General features: G+C 34.4%; 1 protein-coding gene across 3 annotated transcripts in view; it reads right to left on the reverse strand.

The window, feature by feature from the left end:
• Window positions 1–6,308: 6,308 nt before the first annotated feature.
• Window positions 6,309–23,082, reverse strand: part of LOC114271633 (uncharacterized) — a 48,118-nt gene continuing 31,344 nt past the window's right edge. For 2 of the 3 annotated variants that reach the window (XM_028213242.2, XM_028213244.2), the window contains exons 9-15: window positions 19,386–19,484; window positions 19,179–19,289; window positions 11,206–11,277; window positions 10,974–11,090; window positions 10,282–10,431; window positions 9,479–9,579; window positions 6,309–7,194 (exon numbers count right to left, since the gene is read on the reverse strand). In XM_028213242.2, coding sequence (XP_028069043.1) covers window positions 6,867–7,194; window positions 9,479–9,579; window positions 10,282–10,431; window positions 10,974–11,090; window positions 11,206–11,277; window positions 19,179–19,289; window positions 19,386–19,484 — 978 coding nt within the window. In that variant the 3' untranslated portion in view covers window positions 6,309–6,866. The remainder of the gene's footprint in view (window positions 7,195–9,478; window positions 9,580–10,281; window positions 10,432–10,973; window positions 11,091–11,205; window positions 11,278–19,178; window positions 19,290–19,385; window positions 19,485–23,082) is intronic. The other variant, XM_028213243.2, reaches the window with a different exon arrangement.

A 23,082-nucleotide genomic window follows, 5' to 3' on the forward strand; every position in this document is an offset into this window, starting at 1 on the left:
GATCGAAATAAATTCATAATCAAATATCATGTAATTTTGATTTTTAGTGTTTTTTTTTAAGATTGAATAATCGTTATATGATTATTAAAGATATTTTATTTAGTTAAAATTTTATTCGATTAATATATTTACTTTTTTGATTAAAAATGCATGAGCACAGTTGATTTTTGAGGTAATTATGTATAGGTCCTAATAAGTGAACTTATTATCTAATAGGTGTTATGAAAAAAATTTATCATAAAAAAAGTCATTAATTGTAAGTTTTAGCGACAATTTATAAAAATTATGACAAAAATATTCTTTTGTGTAAAATATTTGCGTCGAAACAAACAAAACCTAGAGATAAATTATATCCTTTTGGAATCAAAATTTTTGCCTTAAAAATAAACCTTTTTGGGATCAAACTACTTTGTCCGCATTAGCAACATTTTTATAATTGCCAAGCACTTTTTGTTTACTTAAAAGAAATTAGTTGCCAATTAATTTTTGCAACAAAATTTTTACTTTTGGGGACAAATTTGATCTCTGAAACTCTGATTTGTTCTAGTGTTAATATCGATCCCATAATCATAACTTCATTTTATCATATTTGTTAGGCTTCTGTTGTTTCGACGCAAAATATTTTATAAGCACTTTTTGTTTACTTAAAAGAAATTAGTTGCCAATTAATTTTTGCAACAAAATTTTTACTTTTGGGGACAAATTTGATCTCTGAAACTCTGATTTGTTCTAGTGTTAATATCGATCCCATAATCATAACTTCATTTTATCATATTTGTTAGGCTTCTGTTGTTTCGACGTAAAATATTTTGCACAAAAAAAATATTTTTCTTGTAAGTTGATTTTACAACAACAACAACAGCAACAAAAAATTTTTTTAATATATATATATATGTTTTTGTTTTTGTTTTTGTTTTTCAGTGTTTGGTTAACACTTAAAACAAAATATTTTATTGCTTAAAAAAGAAATTTTGATTTAACAAAGTGTCATTTATGACTTTTTAGTGAGTTAAGACACCTATTTCAAAAGGTTAAATGTGTTAAAAATGTAGTGAGTAAAAGTCGACTTTATAAAAATTGACTTATGAAATTTGTAAAGGTAAGTCATTTTTATAAAAATAATTGCAAAAATATTTTTCTTAAAAAAATATTTTACTTACTTCTTGTTTAACCAAACAACGAAGAATGAATAAAATATTTTCAAGAAAAACATTTTACATCAAAACAAACAAAACTTGAAATAATGAAGACTCTATTTTCAAAAACACTTTTCAGCTTGTTTGGTTCTAGTTTTCGGAAAACAGTTTTCAGAAAATTTTACTTTTTTATTTTTCGTATTTTAATATTTTCAATGAATTTTTTAATATTTTAAACAATTTTTTTTTTTAATTTTTAGACACATCTAACAAAAACACACTTAAAAAGTATAATACTTGTGAAAAAAATCATTAAAAAATACACTAAATACAAAAAAAAAAAAAAACCGAAAATTTAGTACATTTTTATATTTTTGTGTATTTATTAATTTTTAAAAATATTTTTTCACAAATATTTTACTATTTAGATACATCTAAATAAAATGTATCTAAAAAAGTAAAAAAAATTACTTAGGACTTGTTTGGTTTGTTTTTGGGAGAGTAGTTTTTGAAAATTGTTTTGGAGAGAGAGTTTAAAATTTTTTTTGGTTTGTTTGATTGTATATTTTGAAAGTAGTTTTGGAGTTTGGGAGTTTGTAATGATTTGATATTTTGTTAAAATTGAGTAAATATGTGTGAGAGAAAAAGTGATTGAGAAGGAGAGAGGAAAGAGAAAAAGTGATTGATTGATAGGTAAGAGAGAGAAAGTGATTTTGAAAATTATTTTGGAAAATTCACAAACCAAACAAATTTTCTAAATTTTTTTTTCCCAAAATCACTCTAGAAATTCAAACCAAACATACCCTTTAAATTTTAAAAATATTTACTAAAAGTAAAAAATACTAAAAATAAAAAATTTAATTTTTAAAAAACTAAATTCAGAAAACTGAAATCAAAGTATATCAGCTTCCTCTTTTTATTGCTCACACAACCTGCTGGAGAGAGAGAGAGAGAGACACAGAGATACCTGATTTTAGTGAAACAGTTGGCCAGTTGCCTTCATAATTCTGTACATAATTTTTCAGAATCAAGTCCTCTTCTGGTTTCCACAGACCTCTCTTTCTTCAGGCCGCTCTTCACCTGACATTAGTGAAGCAGTTGGCCAATTGCCTTCTCCATAAGCCTGTACATGATTTTTCAAAATCAAGTCTTCTTCTGGTTTCCACAGACCTTTATCAGGTCCTCTTCTGGTTTCCACAGACCTTTCTTCAGGCTGCTATTCACTTCTTTGCTCTCTCTCTCTCTCTCTCTCTCTCTCTCTCTGCCATTTGTAGTGCCGCTTGGTATTATTTTAAAATTTGTACAATAATATTTGGTTCAATTTCTACTTGTAAGTTATGAGATAGAAATAATTTAAATAAATTAAAATAAATTAATTATTGAGAGAAATGCTATTAATTTTTACTTTATAATTTTAACTTTATGTTCTCAATATATATATACTATTATATATGTGAACACTTATATTAATTTCTTAAAACTTTATCTCTCTTCATGTTAAGTGTCTAGTTATCTATTAAAAAATAAATAAAGAGAATGGGCCGAGACTTGAACTCTAGACCACAAATTTGATATAAAAGACTCTTATCACTTGAGATTACAACCAATATATATTAAATATGTTATTTTATTTTTATTTATATAATTTGCACATACATCGCGTGTGCCAACCGCTAGTATGTATGTATATATATATATATATTAACTTCAGACTTGATAAAAGTTATACCAAACATGCCCTATATTTGATTCACAAGCTGGGGTTAGAAAATCAATTTAAGTGTAAAATTTAGAAGTTTTGTAACTATATGATGAATTTATGTTTCACAAAACTAAGCTTTGGAGGACTATCGAAATAAGAGGAGCTCACAATCTTCCAATCAACTTGGAATTTGGCATGAACGATGAGTGTCGCAAGTGTTTAATCCAACTCTCATATAAATTGATATAGTTATATGGGGAAGCTTCTCTTCAGTTGATATTGTTATTCTAAATTAATAGTTTAAATTTTCTCTACCTACTTACAAACTCAATATTAGATTTCATGTAAAGATCAGACCCAATGGTTAATGGGTAAAAAAATCTAGACTTATAATTTACAAAAAGTCCTGATGTGAAACAAATGTGATACTCCTCTCGTGTCCAAATCCTTAAGAGAGAAGTCATTCTCTTTCTCTTGTATATATATATATATATATAGAGAGAGAGAGAGAGATAGAGATAAATCAAAACATTGCAGCTCTTCCAGATATTTTAGAATGAATCTCTTTTTTTTTTTTTTTTTTTCCCCTCTACTGTCTTTTATAAAGAGAATGAGGTGATAATTACAAGAGTAAAACAAATCAAACTACTTAAACTCAACTCCTACTTAACTTGTCAAAAACTCATTTGAGATTACTCATTATATAAACAAACAGAACTTAAAAACATTTTGAAATTCACGAAATTTTCAAGCCAAGTTAGAACTTTCTACTTGGCTTGACTCGGTTATACGCACTACAAAAAATAAAACTACTCAACCTCAACTCGTGATTGACTCAATTAAAGTTCATCTGAAATCGGCTCAAAAAGTAAATAGTACTCTAATCATTTTGAAATTCATTGGGGTAGCGTTTGGTAACGTTTACGTTTTTAGTTTATGTTTACAAAATTTTTATAAACTGATTTTTGTTTATTTTAAAAAAAAATAAATTATAAATGCGTTTGGTTTGAACAAAATTTTTAAAAATATAAACTAAAAAATATGTTTGCTCAGGCCTAAAATATTTATATTTATTTTTATTATTTATGACAATGGGATCACACACATTATAATTGAAAAAAAATTTAATTGAAAAAAAAATTATTTGAAAAAAAATGAAAAAAAATTAATGAAAAAAAAATTTTAATTGGGAAAAAAAATTAATTGAAAAAAAAAATTATTTGAAAAAATAATTAATTGACAAAAAATAATTAAAAAAAATTAATTGAAAAAAAAATTTGTTTGAAAAAAAAAATTAATTAAAAAAAATTAATTGAAAAAAAAATTGAAAACTGAAAACGTAAACTCATTTTTTGAATTTACATTTTTTTCTCAAATTTATAAACTGAGACAGTCATTTATAAACAAAAAAAATTATCAAACAAATTTTTATGACAGTTTTTAAAATTTTTATAAATATAAACGAAAAACTGAAAACGAAATAGTTATCAAACAGACCCTAATTGAGTTTTTAAATTAAGTTGAAACAAGATAATACTCAACTTGATTCGTTAAAAGCTCTAGTGACAATGGCCCTGTTTGGTAGAGCTGTGGGAAAGTACTTATAGTTTATGCCTTAACAGCTTATAACTTATAACTATGAACATAAGCTGATTTCTGACTTATAAATTAAGCTTCTCCTGCCCCACTTAAAGAATAAGCTAATTTTTGACTTACAAAAAGCTATAAGCTGCATTGTTAAGTTAAACCAAACTCATCAAAATAGCTTAAACTAAGCTGAAAGCTGAAATAAGCTAAAAAAAAGCTGTACCAAACAGGGCCAATGACAAGTTAAGGCATTGCAGCTCATCTAACTGTTTGAGAATGGATTGGACAAGAAGATGGATTGGACAACTTGATAATTCTCCGACAATGAAATAAAAAACTACTGGAATACCCAATTGGACAAGACAAGCTCTTCTCAACACAAAACAACAGCCACGGATTACAAGGACAAGAAGAAACTCCGACAATTGCCAATTTCTCAGCCCATTAGAAGCGAAAGTTCAAAAAACAACAAAGGATCGAGTGGAAAAGAGGAAGATGAGGAGGTTACAGTAGTTACCAGTCCTTGGACGGAAGACCTTGGATGGAAGATGCAAAAACCTTCTACTTTGGCATGGGATCTCCACTGTTGCCTGCCAATAATGCAACTTTCTTCTATGATAATGATGAGACATTCATATCCATCTTGGATTCCTTTGCTTTGTCTCAAGCATTTGGAAGCAATGGAGTGGACACCCACCAACAGGAATTTTGTACGCAACCAGTCTTTGGTACTACTATGTGATATATGCCTAAATTTCTCACTACTAAATGGGGATTAATATCCTCCCTGATTTGCTCTCCCAAAGCAAATGAGCTAAATCGAACAAAGTAGCAAGTTGTTCAAATTTAACTTGAAAACTTAACAAGTTTCAAAACGTGCTCAAACTTCGTTTGCTTACATAACAAGTCAATCTCAAACGAGCTAAACACAAATCAAACTCAAATAGCTTGGTGTTCTATAGTACATATATGTTTATCCAGTCAAGTAGTAACTTGTTTAAATTTGTCTTAATGTGTTCAAGCTTGGTTTGTTTATATAACGAGCAGATCTCAAACGAGCTTTCAATGAGCCAAACATGAGTTGTACTTGACACTAAATCTCTTATTTTTCATGTCCTCTTCACACTTGAACCATTAAATCTTCCTTTCTATCTTCAGTCCCAAATCCTTGATCATTTCTTTTTCTGGATGTTTAAATAAGCTCTCATTCTGTTTTTCTAGCAGACACAAGCAATCAGAGAAATTTTTTCATATACAACTATGAATCTAAAAAAAGGCGATCTAATGCACGAGACCGGTGCTTAAATAGTGTCTGGGAGGGCAAGATGCAAGCAGCCTTATCCCATTACTGGAGAGGTGGTTTCCATGACTCAATAATGAACCCAATTGAATATAAAATATGAATCTAATTGCAATAAAATACACTAGGTTATTGCTCTATTGTTCCCCACCCCACAAAAAGAAAAAAGTGATCAAATAATATAAGTCACTCAAATCATATCTACTGGTGCAAAAATAGGACACTACAATCTGCATCACAAATAATTTAGCATAAGAATATATGTACTTCCAGGCAGAAAAGGTAAAGATGATTGAGAAAAAAGATCATGCAGTGTACCTTTTGCAAGAGCTCATGGAAGTTCCATGATAATGAGGCATCAATATAATGCAGAATACCAAAGAAAGTTGAAGTCCACTGCAAATGAAATCCCATAATTTTTCTTCCTGCAACACTTTGACAAACAATCTGAACCCTAAAGCAGGTGATTTAGAAAAACAGTCAAAGGCAAGGCATGCATGATTGCAAATGGTGCTATCAACAAATCAAAGAATCATCATTCACTGCATAATGCATTGAAAAGCAATAGAAAGAATCTCTTCTCTTTTTTTTTGGATCACAACAAAAGTAATTTTATTTAATAAAAAAGAGAAATAGTACAAGAGAGGACAAGGAGTCCTTAATGATCAACAAAGCAAAGAAAGATATTATGTGTCAGAAACATCCACCCAGTCTGTAGAGATAAAAAAAAGCGGAATCCCTCTAAACGGTGGAGACACCAAGGCCCAAAAAGATGCCAAACTTCGGACTTCATCTCACGTAGAATCCACATCCCCAAATTTGTCTTAAAAAATCCTTGCATTTTTTTCCAACCAAATTACCCAAAAAATTGCAATCATTACACAGCCACAATGCCTTAGCCCTTTTTTTGCAGCCAAAACCCCCAAAATTAATTAACATGTGTACACTTGCAAGTGGAGCCACCCACAAAACCTCCATCACTCACTGCTAAATACATTTGACTGCAATATAAATATTTCATAAAGAAATATGTCGAACAATCTCAAAACATATTAAGAAATCGTAAATTACATGAAACGCTAATCTTCCTTATTTTTTGTGAACATCGAATCAGATATGCTCCCAAAATTAGGGAACATTTCTACAATACTTCATCATCTTGTTGAGAGTATAATAAGCCGTCCTCAATGGACAATGAAGGTGGAGTTCCAGGAGGAATGCAAGCAGCTCCGTTCTCACCAGCGCATATGCACAAGGCCTCTGCATCCCTAAGGATTGCATCAAGGTCAATGTGACCGCTGAGCTCATTTATAAACTTCAAGAGCGTGTCAAAATCCATCTGCTCCCCCATTATCTTGCGACGGTACCTCTTCAGTATTGCAACACAGACATACAGGTGCAGGTGCTCGGATATATAACGAGTCCACAAAACTTCCCACAGCCGCATTGTTCTTTCAAATTCAAATTCCCTGAAACACAAAACCAAATCAGATAAGCTCTGGATAATATGGAAGCAAAAAACCTCCAAAATTACAGGATTCTCATCCCACTTTTTCCCACGTCTCTCACAAATACAAATTCATACCAATTCTCACAACTTTTAATCAATATATTACTCGTTTTTTCTTTTCTGTTTTCTGTTTTCTATTTATTTTTTATCTTTTCTTTTTAATTTTTCAAGCAAACTAAGTTTTGTGTCCCAATCAAATGAGGTCCGCTACATGAATCTTTTTTTGTCATTCTAGTCTACTGAAAGGCTATATGATTAGTTAAATTAATATCATGTTAGGTTAGTTCTTCCCCTCCTAACATTTCCATTTATAGTGATCATATCACTCTTCATTACTGTTGCATTGCATCTATAAGTTCTCATTATACATGACCAAATCATCTTTAGCATGTTCTCTCTCAACTTATCTTCAACTGGTACTACTACCATTTCATGAATATATTCATTTCTAATTACCACAAATCCATCTAAGCATTCTCATTTTAACTACACTCATTTTCTTAGTTGGACAACACACTATCATGTAAAGCATCGTTGACCTTATAGGTTTTCCATAAAATCTTTCAATTTTTTTGGTAGTCTGTCAAACATACTCCTCTAGTTGAGCCAACATATTTTGATTCTATGGATCACATCATCTCCAACCTCGACATCCTTATTAACAACCAAGCCCAAGTAACGCAAATGATCACTACTTGTCATATCATGGTTTTCAATCTTCAATTCTGCATTATTTCTAGTTCTATTGTCACTAAAGTTACATTCCATATACTTTAGTTTTATTTTAACTAATTTTAAACCTTTTTAACTTAAGTTCTCTCCAAATTTCTAATTTGGTGTTAATTGCTTTCTTAGTTCTTTCACTAGAACAATATCATCTGCAAACAACGTACACCATAGGACATCATCATAAATGCATTTTGTTAATTTATCCATGACTAGACAAGTAGGTAAGAACTCAAAACTTACCCGTGATATTTTTTTTTGGGGTGGGTAACTTACCCTTGATATGACCCTAAAATGATTAGAAATTTCACTAATTCCCCCACCCCCCCCCCCCCCCCAAAAAAAAAAAAACAAAAAAAAAAATTATAAAATCTATATATAGATCCATCATTTTATTGATGCACTTTTCTATTAATCTTCTTAGTAAATATATCAGTTTCATAGTTGACCTACCAGACATAAATCCCTGATTATCTGACACTATTGTTATAACCCATAAGAGATGCTCAATTACTTTCCCACAATTTCATTATATGACTCATTAACTAAAGACTCTATAGTTGTTGTAATTTTGGTTATCTCCTTTATCCTTTTGTTACTTTTTAAAGCATTAGTTCTTTGCTTTTACAACAGCTTATATCTATAACTATAGGTCATTTCATTTTACTCTCCAAGTACTTCTTTCAATATTCTTTAATGCATTCCGCCATTGTATTCCACATGTTATTAGCACCGCCTTGCAAACTCCATGTTGCTTTTTTAGAAAAAATTATCCATAAATATTTCTAATTTCTCACCTTTTATATTCCACCATCTAATTCATAGGATTTTAAAATGTTTTTCTATTTGAATTTTCCCTTTGATGTATATATCTAGTATTGCTAGCCTATGTTGTAACGTTATGACACACTACCTTCCTTCTCTAGGCTTGGGACCAGCTATATAAAAGATTAAACACTAAGCACGACACAGGCGGAGTTCCACTTTTAAAACATTCCTTCTTTGTTTTTACAAGAGCCTATATCTCACTATTCCACCAAGTACCTTTAGATATAGGGCCTTTTCCAGTTGACTCTCCCAAGACTTGTTGCGATATTCTTTTAATGCATTCCACCATTGTAATCCACATGTTAATAGCATCACCTTACAAACTCCGCATTGCTTCTTTAAGTTTTTTATCCTTAAATATTTCTAATTTCGCACACCATCTAATTCATGGCTTTTGGTTTGATTTACCATTTATAGATATATAGTATTGTTAGCCTATGTCGTCATGTTAAACTCTCTCTAAGGATATCCTTGCAATCTTTATATGACACAAACTTCCTCATCCAGGCTTGGAACCGGCTATATAAAACACTAAACAGTAAGCACAAAACAGACAGAGTTCTCTCTCCATTTTTTTCCCCCCTCTTAAATATAAATACGGTGACCATGCATGTGGTGCGTGCCACCCATCTAGTGTTGATACGCGGAAACATTGTTTCAAGCAAATGAAATAACAGAATGCCACTTGCCTTTTAAATTGTATAAGAACCCAACGGAAGCAAAAGAAGTAATTCAAGCAGTCATTCTGCTTAAAATAATTATGTAATGGGCTGTCTAACAACTCCACCAGCTGCCACAAAAACAGTGAGATACATTAAAAATTTGAACAGTGGTAAAATATAGCCACACAAAACAATATTTTAGTTAAAATATAGCTCAGAGACCTAACTTCTCTTCACATTTCAGAAACAAAAAAAGAAACAAAGAAAGAAATTAATTGCAAACTATTAAACTAGCTTCAAAGTTACCATTACAAATTGTCACATATCTACCACTCACTGCTTGTTTACCAAGAATGAAAGTTACAGTCAGAGAATTATAATCATCCAGGAGGGTAATAAAGCACTCCATACTCATGAAAGTATTTGTGCAGCCATTCAGAAACTTAAAGGACAAGCTTCCGCAGATTCAACATGAATTTTGTGACTACGTCAGAATTGTTTGAGTTTTCTATTCAAACAGAAACTATGCTTCCTCCAAATAATGAAACCAACTTAAAAGGTTATTACAAAGGAATAAAAGATGCAATCTTCCAATCAGGAATATTGCCTCAAAGCCACCCCCAGACAGATAAAGCAAAGAACAAAATTGTGTAGGACTATCAATGCTGAAAATGATGCCAACTAGCACAGCCCATCAAGTCCGGGAAATTCCTCAGGTCTTAAAGTATTGTTCTTTTCAGCCAATTCATAAACTCAAATGAGATCCAAATTCTTCTGCAATTACATGTGTGAGACCACAAGCAGGGAGAGGGAGAGAGAGAGAGACCAACCTTTAATAATGCAAATAGTTGAGAGTGCATGCCATTTTGGTCGCGATTAAAATTTGGTCCAAGTCGTTCCATCAATGCAACAAAACACCAAAATGATTCTGACTCATCCCTCATTACAAACAATATTGGCGATAGAAGATCACTCATGCCCTATATGAGAGAAGAAAGGGTTTTAATTAGCACAAATACACAACGCAACCACCACATTGTAGGGAACAAATCCTTCACAATATGCACTAAACGTATAATCAAGCAGAATGAGAACTACAAACCCTGTTTGCATAGCAGCAATCCATATTATTATTCCATCACTCCTGAATGCAACTATAAAGAAAGATCACAATACTATTTTCATTTCCAACTCTCAAGAAGAAGAGAAACTTCAAGGGAATTTCAAAACCATGTCATATTCTTGGTCGTGACTCGTACAAGCCATAAACATATTCAAATTAATCATTTACCAACATGTATTAACATCCAAAATATACTTTAATGTAATATTTGTAAGCAATAACATGTACACTTTAGTGTTGTTTCGTTATCAAATTGTTTCCAAGCATTTGTATATCTGGGCTGAACATAATGACAAGCAGAAAGAAATTTGATACATTGCATATGTGAAAAACATTTGGCTATGAATCATCTAAAATCAATCAATTACTGGAATAGTAACTACTGACAATGAGAAGCACCTGACAATAACCAAGGTCAAAATTGTAGAAGGAGTATGTCAGCAGTATATCTCGTAAAAGGTTCACATTTGGATTGTCTTCCTCATCATAGAATGAGAGTGATCTATCAGTCCTTACCTTGAAAAAAGAAAGTGAACACAATCGACAGTTTGAATGCAAAGGGCTTTCTTCAATTCATCTAAAGAAAAATTAGTCTGTAAGAATGGAAAAAATGAGATAATTTCCAGCATACCACATCTTTGTCAATAAGGCCCTTCCTCTCCCTAAATTTTGTAAATCTTTTTGCCTGTTCTGGCGAGATACTCTGAACAAAAAATGATGAACACATATATTAAGCCCTAAGAAAGTTTGTTTACAGGAAATCACAAAACAAATATCCAAAAATATCTGATATAATACTTTCCCATCTAAGATGGAAAAATGTGAGAACAAACTGCGCACTTCCCTAGTCATTCACATTTTACAGCATGCATTCATTCTCATATCAATAACATTCTCTGGTATGCTATTTTCTAGAGCTCTGCCAGCTGGCAATACCTAGTATATAGAACCGATCAAAATATTTAACACTGAAATCCAGCAAATATAGTAGTCCTTATGCCATGTCAAGATAAAAAGCATGAACTATGCAAACAACAAACTAGTTTGCTAAGTCACCTTTGTTCCCTCACTTATGTTTTTAATAATACACAATTTGTAATGTATCGGGTCATAGACCCGACTTGAACCCTCGTGTTCGGACTTAACGTTATGTTTTCAGAGCCTTCGTGTGGCGAGTAGTGTCTTGGTGATTGTGATTAGAGCCATGTCTAGTGTTCCTTAATGTTTTACCAAACTAAACTTTTCAGTTTCGGGCGTAAGGGCGGAGTGTGGGGTGTAGGAACACCTAGGGGAAGTCGGGCCTCACAAGACTTGGCCACACGCGCGGATTGGTGTATGAGAGATTTTTAGGTTTTACACAAATCTTTATTCGGACGGTGGGGTAGTTAGACCTGGGATTAAAGGCGTTGAATGGTCACGGACGGATGAGACATTGGCAAGGTGGGTGGAGAGGCCTTTTGAGGAGGCAGAAATTAAAGAGGCAGTTTTTTATTGTGAAAGAGATAAAGCTCTAGGGCCGGACGACTTTTCTATGGCAGTTTTCCAAGATTGTTGGGAGGTAGTGAAAGGTGATTTGGTGAGAGTATTCGTAGAATTTCATGAGAGGGGTTAATTTGAGCACAAACGCGTCATTTATTTGCTTGATTCCCATGAAGGAAAACTTAGTTAAAATAAGTGATTTCAGACCCATTAGCCTAGTCTCGTCTCTATATAAGATTTTGGGGAAGTTGTTGTCAAAAAGGCTAAGGGCGACTTTGGGGAACACCGTTTCTTCGGCTCAAGGAGCTTTTATTAAGGGACGATAGATTTTGTATGTTGTTTTGGTGGCAAATGAAGCAGTGGAGGAGTACAGAGCTTTGAAGAACAAAGGTGTCATGTTTAAAGCTGATTTTGAGAAAGCTTATGATCATGTGGATTGGTGTTTTTTGGTCTTTGTAATGTCTAGAAAGGGTTTCGGAGATAGGTGGAGGAAATGGATTTGGGGTTTGTCAACTTGTAACATGTCAGTTCTCATGAATGGGAAACCTAAGAATTCTTTTATGGCCACAACGAGCTTGAGGCAGGGTGATCCTTTATCTCCTTTCCTTTTTATCCTAGTGACGGATGTGTTGGGTAGGTTGATTGATAGGGCGAGAGAGCTAGATCTAGTGGACGGCTTCGTGGTAGGGGGAGACAGAGTTAGTGTTTTTCATCCCCAATTTACGGATGACACACTGTTTTTTTCCTCAGGGGAGGAGAGTAAAGTGAGGTGCATTTTATTGCTCTTAAGGGTATTTGATGATATTTCGGGGTCTAAAGGTTAATTTAAGTAAGAGTAGTATTGTGGGTATTAATTTGCAATAGAGTCATGTTCTAAGTTTGGCAAATATCCTAGGGTGTTCCATCAAGAAGCTTCCTATGAAATATTTGGGGCTTCCTATGAAATATTTGGGGCTTCCTCTTGAGGGTAATCCTAGGAGTGAATCCTTTTGGTTGCCAGTGGTAGCAAAAATAGGAAAGAGATTGGAGGGTTGGAAGAGAGCTTTGCTTTCGAAAGGGGGGGAGGTACACTTCGATTCAATCCGTTCTAAGTGGTATTCCCATCTCTTTTTTGGGTCCCTTTTTAAGGTCCCGGTAAGGATAGCGAAATCATTAGATTAATGAGGGATTTCTTATGGGAAGGAAAGGATGACGGTAAGAAGATGCACATGGTTAGATGGGAGACTGTTTCGCAATTGGTAACACTATAGCAAGAAATTTGGCCCTTCTAGGAAAGTGGCTATGGAGATTTCCTTTGGAGAATGACTCATTATGGCATTCTATTATTAAGAGCAAGTATGGTGCTCAAAAATCAAAAAAAAAATAAAAATCAAAATAAAAATAAATGAGCAAGTATGGTGTTCAAGATCTTGGTAGGTCTACTCATGTGGTTTTGAGGGGTAATTGTCGAGCTCGTTGGAAGTCAATATCTCATATTTTTTCTCTTTTTTCTAGATTCCTTTCTATGAGGGTGGGAAATGGGGAGAAGATTCGGTTTTGGAAGGATGTCTGGATTGGAAATTCTTCTTTTTCCAAGGACTTCCTGGGTCTTTATAGAGTTGCAAATTCTCATGATTCCTCCATTGCGTCATTGGCTTGTTCTAGTTTGGCTCCAATTGCATAGAATTTCATATTCTCTAGAAATCTCACTAATAGAGAAGTTGAGGAGTTAGCATCCTTCTTGTCTCGTATTGATCATTTGTCTTTGAACTCTCTCTTGAATGATAAACAAGTTTGGCTCTTGCATACATCCAGTGTCTTTTCTTGCAAATCTTTTTTTGATAAAATCATTCAAGTGCACCATTCTTTCCCTTTTATAAAAGAATCTGGAAGTCTTTTGCACCTCTCGAAGTAAAGTTTTTTATATGGTCTTTTGTTCATGGAAACATTTTGACCAATGATGTTCTTCAAAAGAGGAGGCCTAAATAGTATCTTTTTCCTCAATGCTGCATTATGTGTATGGGTGAGGGGGAGTCTCTAAACCATCTTTTTTTACATTGTCCAGAGGCAAGGAGCTTGTGGTAGCAGTTTTTCTCATTGGGTGGCATTGCTTGGGTAGCCCCTGAATTATGTAGTTTCATGTTGTTCACCGATTTCCGATTTTTGGGCTCAAATAAAAAAGCGAAGGTTTTGGGGCTGTGTGTAGTTTGTGCTTTTTTATGGGTCATATGGTTGGAAAGAAATGTAAGGATCTTGGAGGATAAAAGTGCTAATGTCTTCTCAATGTGGGAGAAAATCATATTCTTGACATCTTTTTGGGCTTCATTGGCTTCCCTGTTTAGAAGGATTCAACTTTTCTTGATTTCTAGTGATTAGAAGTCTGTGTGCGAATCTTAGGATTTTTTTTTATGGCTTTTAAGGACATCATGTCCTCCTTTTGTACGTTTTCCTCTTCCATTTTAATAAAATATTTTCGTCTATTGCTGATCAAAAAAAAAAAAAAAAAAAAAAAGAAAGGGAATGAATTCTGGATTGAGCCCACACATGGAGAGGATTTTCACCACGCGTGCGGCAGAGTGCCCCGCATGTGTGGCAACGAGGGGAGTTCCATAGTGTGGCATGCAGAAAACAGCATATGCGGCCAGAGGCTAGTGCACGTGCAGCTAAAGGCTCCACACATGGAGGCCACGCATGTCCCAGCCTCAATTTTCGAGCCTCTCTCTCAAATCTGATCTCTCTCGTTTTTCTTACTTTTCTTCATCCTCTCTCTCTCTCTCTCTCTCTTTATATATATATATATATATCTTCTCTATATTCTCTCTTCCAACAGAAAAATCAACCCTTCATATCATCTCCTTGAGTTTTTCGCAAAAACTCATTTATTAAAGTTGTAGAGCCCACCGAGGGCTTTGACTTCACCAAGCCCAATTTTCCTTTGGAGCATTTTGGGATTTTAGGGCTTCACCAATTCTCTCTCTCACTTTGAGGTAGGGATTCTCTTACCTCTATAAATTTGTTTTGAATATTATATGTGGTATTTTGATTAGTTATAAGATTGTGAAAAATGTAAAGGTTTTTGTATAATTATTGTATCAAAATTTGGGTTTGTGTATAATCCTACTCTTTCAAAAAATTTCCTTGCAATACACTCATGATGTCCCAGGTCTTTTAAACCATGATTAGTGATGTTAATCTAAAAACTGAAAGTTATCACAGAACTATTCTTGTGTGAATAGTCTCTTAATTCTCTTATTGCCTGGTACTCCCTTTGATACGGTTATCATTCTAGTGCATGGGTGCCCTTGTGTCGGGACTTGGAGCCAGGAGTGTGTATGCGAGCCGAGGTAGTGTGGGAAACACCTTGGAGTTGAGTTGGTCTTGTTTTAAACTTGGGTTCGCTCGAGTGCAGCTTCCAACGCTCAAGCGGTTTTCGAGGCCTCCGAGTTCTATGTTCCAAGTCTGATCTGAGTTACTAGGAGGGGTGTGTTTTACACTCGAACACAAGATTCACCGCTCGAGCGGTCTATTTTGCAGAGGTGAGAGATACTGAAAGGGGGTGTTTCTATGCTCGAGCACAACTTTCAGCGCTCGAGCGGTCTATTTGATTTATTTGCTTGAGCGCAAGATTCTTTGCTCAAACGGTATGTCTGGAGTCAGTCCCGAAGAGTGTCCAATCACTTAAAAATCGATACATCTCTCTTTTTCCCTCACTTTTTCATTTCTCTCTCTCTCTCTCTCTCTCTCTCTCTCTACATTTGTTGTCTTCTTTTCTCTTTAGAACACCCACCAACCACCATAAATCCTTCCAACCACCAAGATCCGTTCAGATTTTGACCCTTATTCTTGAGCCTTTTTCGGAGAGCATGTTGAGGACTTCATTGTGTGCAGTGGAGATCAATTTTTGACACCGTCAAATTTGGGGTTTTCTTTTCTTCATCCTAGAGCTTGAGGCAGGGATATTCTTTAAGTAATGTATATATATATATATATATTTAGCAAATGTACAGTTGTTTTGATGATGTTTTGTGTATATTATTTTTATATGATTCAAAGAGGGTTTCTCAGATGTTTTCTCCAAATCTTGAGATTTTAAATTATGTTGATGGTTGCAAGTTTTACGCAGGAAAAACCTTTTCAAAAATGAGAACCCTAATTTTGTGAAAATCCTAGATTTTTGGAGAATTTGGAGAAAAGTGGAGATAATGTGAAATCATGTGTTGTAGAGATTCATTGTTGAGAAATGATAAAGAATTTTGGCATGTTCATTGTTATTGTTAAATATCCATGAAGTGGAAATGTTGTTGAGAAATTGATGAGATTTGCATGCTGATATGCTAGTGTTGAGAGTGATGATATGTTATTGTTAAGCCATGGAATATATATTGTGTATATATATGTTGGGAAGAAATGCTATATTTAATCACAATTGAGGATTGTATTATTGGGATTGGGAATTATTGAGAGATTATGGAAAAATTAAGAATGTATTGATAAATTGCATAGTCATTTCATTTCATCCTCATTGTTTTTCCTTTTTTTTTTTTTTTTTTGAATTGGCATTGTTGAAGTTGCATTTTGAAAAAGAATTGTTTGTGAAACAACTATCGTTTTGAATTGTTTTGGGATAAATACGTTTGGTAAGTCCGATTATGGGGTGTAGTTTGGTTATGTTAAGATGGCTTGAGGTGCTTGGTGAAAGTCTGGAAACACAAGCAGAGTACGTTCTAATTTCCTTCCGGTTAAGAGCCGGTAAAGTGGCCTTAGTAATGCTTGTTATGCCTACTTGCAGGCACCAAACCTAGGGGATTACCTGAGTCGCATTTACCACCCCTTGATTATATATTGAAATCATTGGATTGATTATGTTTTCGAACAAGCATCTTACATGAGGTTTCCAAATGAGAAAAACTTACGTTTTTTAGCATAGCATGACATATGCATCCATTATTGCTTAACATGTATATACTTTGTTAAGATTTCTCTACAGGGCTTTTTGCTCATCCCTAGTGGAACCGCTTGCAGGTAAAGATGTTGTGATCCCGCCGAAGTAGGAGTGTGGAGGATTTTTTTTTTTTTGGAGCACGAGCCTTAGTTACTTGTATTTTTTTTTTTTTTGGGTCAACCCAAAACCATTTATCTATAACCGGGCTTAAGCCTTGGAACATGTAGCCCGTAGGGCGTTATGTTTTGGTTTCTTAATTTCTCTCATCACATGCTATAGATTCATATTCTAGAAATGGAGAACATATTAATTGCATGTGATGTATCTTTTGTAAAATCTCTAGTCATTTATGAATACAAATATAGGGATTTGAGGGTACGTGAAAGATGATGATACTAAATGTTGTTGTTACCTAATGGTTATGATTAAGGGGATTTGAGTAATAACGATGAGTTAATATTGATTATCATATGTTAAATAATTCGGGCTGTTACAAAACTAGTGTTGTGTGTGAATTTGTTAAATTTGTTTCAAAAAGGCAAAAGTCCTAAATTTCTTGAACCCTAGGAATTTGGAAAGTTGATGAAATTGTTGAATTGATGCTACTTTTGAGAAATTGAGAATATTCATGAGATTATGATATATGTGTATTGAGATACAATTAGAGATATCTGTTTGTGACAATTGGTTGAGGATTGCATTGTGAAGAATTGAAACATTGGGAAAATTGAGCATTGAGCATTGAACAATCATGGTTTTGTCATGATTCAATAGATGTTGATTATAGGAAATTATGGAGTAACAGTGGGTGAATTGGGGTAGTGTATAAAATGATTTGAAATGTTGATTTAAGTTGGCTCGAGGTCCTCGGTAAAAAACCAAAAACCCACACGACGTACGTACCAATTTCCTTCCGGCTAGCAACTTGTAAAGTGAGGGCAGTTTTTGGTTGTTCTTAGATAAACTACTGGCAGACGCTTACCTAAGGATTCACCATGTTTTCGAATTGGATAAATTCTATTTTTATTTGTGGAAGTTGAGAAATTGAAAAATCATTTGAAAAATCTCATATTTTTCAGAAATTGTCTTATCATTGAAAGGCACACGTGCATTGGCATCCATGATCATATGCATATTCAATGCTTATTTATTTAGTTAAGATTATCTTTACTAGGCTTAGTGCTCATCCCTATATGAAAAAGCATTTTCGGGTATGGTGATTTACCTACACCTCGTTGAAGGTTCGAGTGGTTTTGGAGTACGAAGACTTGTTTTGTTTTGTTGTTTTCTATGTAAAGCATTGGCTTATATGTTTGGGGTAGAGACCCACTTCTTTTGTAATAGGGTTCTAACCCTTGAAATATGTAATCGTTTACGACACTTGGAGTGAAGACCTACATAATCTTGTATTAGTTCATTACATGCTATAGATTCAGGCTTTAGAGTTATGAATATATAATTACATGTAAACCCTTTTGTAAATCTCAAAAATACAGTGAAATGAAATACAATGGAAAAGAGGTTTATTTTATTTATGATTGTCACTAAATCTTGAGACAATTATTGGCTTCCGCATGTATGATTCAATTGGATTTGGAAATGAACAATGAGCATGGGTTTAATTTAAGCTAACCGGGTTTTAAAAAATATGGGCCGTTACACAATTTATTGGATACCCAAAATCAAATTAGCATCTCAACCATTAGCAGTTGGAGAAATGCTCTAGACGTGAAATTAGTTTACCATCTCCAATCAATGTTTACATTTGGTCCAGCACCAGCATTATCTTTTTGAAAAATAGTCCAGCAACAGCATTATTATCTCAAGTTGCAAAATAGTATTGGCCAGTTAGTAATTCCCACAATCAAAATATTTTTTCTATTGGTTTCAATAATCTTGGGGCCAACAACAGGCTAAGCTGGCTTGGCTTATGAACCAAGCCTAGCATCATATGTGACAAAGAACAAGGAAAAAGGTATTCAAGTTCACCACAAAAATACTGCCAAGTCAGAATGTCAGAAAAGAGAAGACAAGCTGGAACTAATTAACTGCTTTTACAGGGGAGTGAGTTGCTTGAAAGCATGTGCCATGTGGATGAACCAACATGACCTTGGGCATCCACAAGCACGTGTACACACACATCACATCAAAATATGAGAGAAAAAATAAAAATATCAACAATTACACAAAAATTAACAACAAACCTGCCACTGGTTTTTTATTGTCTCATACTCTGACTTTTTAACTGACACAAGATATTCCCTCTCTGCACATGTTGAATCATATGCATGATGTCCCAACAAGAATGGCCAGACCTGTGATCATAATTAATAGTTAACAGAACATGAATTCACACTAAACCTAAAAAAGGAAGGTTGGCGGGCAGTTTCTTCCTACTACAACATACAAACCTCTTTCCGCAGTCTGTGATCAACTCCCCCATAAAATATTCTCTTTCTTAAAGCTTTTGAATCCATGATTCGCCCTTCAGAATCAAAGAAAATCAACCACTGCAAACACACTTGAAATTAGAGAGGAATCTACAACATTTACATGCAGGCAGCACATCAGTAGTTGCAAAGGACAGAAAATTTCGGGGCAAGAGAAGGGGAAGGGGTGGAGACGTGCTCCCCATGGGCCATAGTGAAAAAATCACCTATGACAGAAAGGTACAGCATAGCCATTAAAAAATAAACAAATAAGTTGCTTGCCCAGGTAGAAAACTGGGCTAACAGGCTTACAGCTGTCAACTATATCCAGATGAAAGCCATTAAAAAATAAACAAATAAGTTGGTTTCCAAGGTAGAGGACTGGACTAACGGGCTCACAGCAGTCAACCTATATCCAGCTCAAACAAGAATGCCAGTGTTGCACGTCAAACAACCTATGAAGCACCAACACTTCTAATGTGACATGTCCATGTTGTCTCCGTGTTGGACACTGACACTTGCCGGTTCCCAAAATGCGTTGGACACTCCTCCAAACATGTCCTATTATTTTTTATTTTTTTTTAGACCTGAATATTCTTCACACTTGGCAATGCACACATCCATCACTTAGATACACAAGAAACGAATTACAAGTTTAAACAAAATAATTTAGGATACAAAAGTCTTATAAAAACTATTCCTATATGTTGCATTTTTTTATTATCCTTGAATTATATATTCATGTATATGACATATAATAGCAAACAACCAAGTTGATTTTTAATTAATTATTTTTATTACAGGACATTGTCATTATTACTCACATTCATGTTTCATGCATCAATATAGCCAAAAAATCCACAGCGCAAGGAATGGTGCCTTTAGACATTATTTGACAAGCATGGGAAGATTCCCCAAATCAATTGCAAGGTATATCATTTTTAACTGATTAGTTGACAAGATATTTACTCTGCAGCAACATATGACTTAGTTACAAGCAATTCCAACAGTACATAGCGATTAAGGAACATTTAAAAAGCTATGATTCCAAACATAATCCAAGCAAAGGCTACATCAACAAAACTCCTACATGCCACACACTGACACCCAGTCTCTAGCTAGCAAGAACAGTGAAATCCCTTTAAAAAGAGGGTTCACCAAAGCCCAAAAGGAAGTTAAGTGACTAATTTTATTCAACATAAAATCCACAACCCGGGCTTTTATCTTCAAAAACCCGCGCATTCCTTTCCAACCATAGAACCCAAAAAGTTGCAAAGATGGCACAATACCACAACACTTTGCCCCTCTTCGATCCCCCAAAAACACGAAATTCAATTAGTAACATTTGCGCAGTACCCTTTGGTGCCACCCACAAAACATTTTTCAAAATAAACAACATGTGCCATAAGCTCAAAGCAATTGGACAATGCAAAAATAAATGATCCAAGGATTCACCATCCTTACAACACATAATGCACCATTGAGGATTTAGTAAACGATTTGGTCTAATTTTTTGCAATGAATCATTTGTCAAAATGGCCCCATGAATCAATGACCACATGAACACATTCACCTTAAGAGGAACGCAAGCCTTCCAAATTCTTTTAGAAAAAGGAAAAGGAGGAATTTGAGGGTCCTCAATGATTTTGTCAAAGAAAGATTTACAAGAAAAGATAGCCGATGAATGAAGAGCCCAAACCCTCTTATCTTCCAAAAGAGGCAACAAAGAAAAATGATCAAGTCTTGACAACAAAATGTCAACTGTGCAGCCTCTATATCATTGAGATTCCTAGAAAAATTAAAATTCCAAGAGATTGGAGCCAAAGAAGAACAAACCATGGAAGCAATAGAACTATTATGAGACCGAGCCACTCTATAGAGATGTGGAAAATCCAAAGCAAAGGAAGAGGGGCCCGTCCAAACATCCTCCCAAAATCGAACAAGTTCCCCATTATCCAACCTCACAGAAAGAAAGCGAGACCAAAGTGAAAAGATTTGAGAAATTAACTTCCAAGGAGCCTGACAATTAGCCCCTTGAGACCACTTGTGAATCCCTGCCATTATCTTGACCTCATACTTGCTTCTAATTATAGAATGCCAAAGTGAATTACTCTTCGATGGAAATCTCCACAACCATTTACCAAGAAGAGTCATGTTCCTAGCCACAATGTTACCAATCGCCAAACCCCCTTTCTCCTTTGGGAGTGAAACTATCTCCCAATTCACCAAGTGATCCTTTTTTCCTTCATCCTTACCTTCCCAAAGTAAATCCCTCCTCAACTTTTCTAATGACCTTGCCACCTTCACTAGGATCTTGAACAAAGATTAAAAATAAATAAATAGGGATACCACTTAAAATTGTCTTAACCAAAGTATATCTAACACCCCCCCCCCCTCTCTCTCGCTCCACCCTTCCAACATATTACCAAACTTTTCCACAACTAGGTTCCAAAAAGATTCACTTCTAGGATTACCCCTCAATGAAAGTCCCAGGTATTTGAATGGAACTATCTCAATACCACATCCTAAAAGTGCAATTCTTCTTTGAATCTGATTATGTTGCATCTTAATGCCCACCACACTGCTTTTTTCCAAATTAACCTTAAGCCCTGAGAGTACTCCAAAAAAGTTTCAATATCGAAAAAAGATTTAATAGCCGACTCTCATCCCCCGAAGAAAAAAAGATTGTATCATCCGCATACTGCAAATGAGTCACACAAACTTTATCTTTCCCAACCTCTAATCACTCAAAAAGACCCACCTCACTAACACTAGCACTAGCAACCATCCTTCCTAATACATTAGCCACCAAAATAAACAGAAAAGGGGATCACGGATCCCCTTATCATAATCCTCGAGAAGCCTTAAAAGTTTTCCCGGGTTTACCATTAACTAAGGCCAGGTTTGGGAAGACTAAATAAGTGCACTTTTTGACTTTTTATGAAATATGGGTTGGATTTGGGTTGAATTTGAAGTGATGTGTTAGAGAGGTGATGTGACTTAAATAAGATGATGTGACTTAAATAGGATAGTGACTTTTTGACTTTTTGGATTTTTTGGAGGATGCCAAACTTGGCCTAAGATTGACATATTACACGTTGACAAACATCTCCTAATCCAAGATCTCCATCGCTTACCATAACCCTTCCTATCCATTACAAATTCAAAACTGCCAATCCACATGATCATATGCCTTCTCAAAATCAACCTTGAAGATACATCCCTCATTTCCTGAACTTCTATATTCCTCCACCACCTCATTTGCCACCAAAGCCACATCTAAAATCTGTCTTCCTTTGACAAAAGTCCCTGGTGACATAGACACTATAGTCCCCAAAGAAGTCCTTAACCTTTTCGATAAAACCTTCCCCAAAATCTTATAAAGGGATGTAACCAGACTAATGGGCCTAAAATCTCCAATTCTAATAATATTCACTTTCTTAGGAATTAAACAGATAAGTGTAACATTTGAACTCAGATTAACAATTCATGACTCATGAAACTCTGTAAAAACTTTCAACAAATCCTCTTTGACCACCTCCCAACAATCCTGAAAAACGGACATGGAGAAACCATCTGGACCTGGAGCTTTGTCTCTTTCACAATCAAACACTACCTCTCGGATTTGCATTTCATCAAATGGCCTTTCAAGCCACCTTGCAGTTGCCTGATCAATGGA

The sequence above is a fragment of the Camellia sinensis genome, chromosome 13, assembly GCF_055761805.1.
Source record: "Camellia sinensis isolate YWXY chromosome 13, ASM5576180v1, whole genome shotgun sequence".
NCBI classification, from domain to species: domain Eukaryota; kingdom Viridiplantae; phylum Streptophyta; class Magnoliopsida; order Ericales; family Theaceae; genus Camellia; species Camellia sinensis.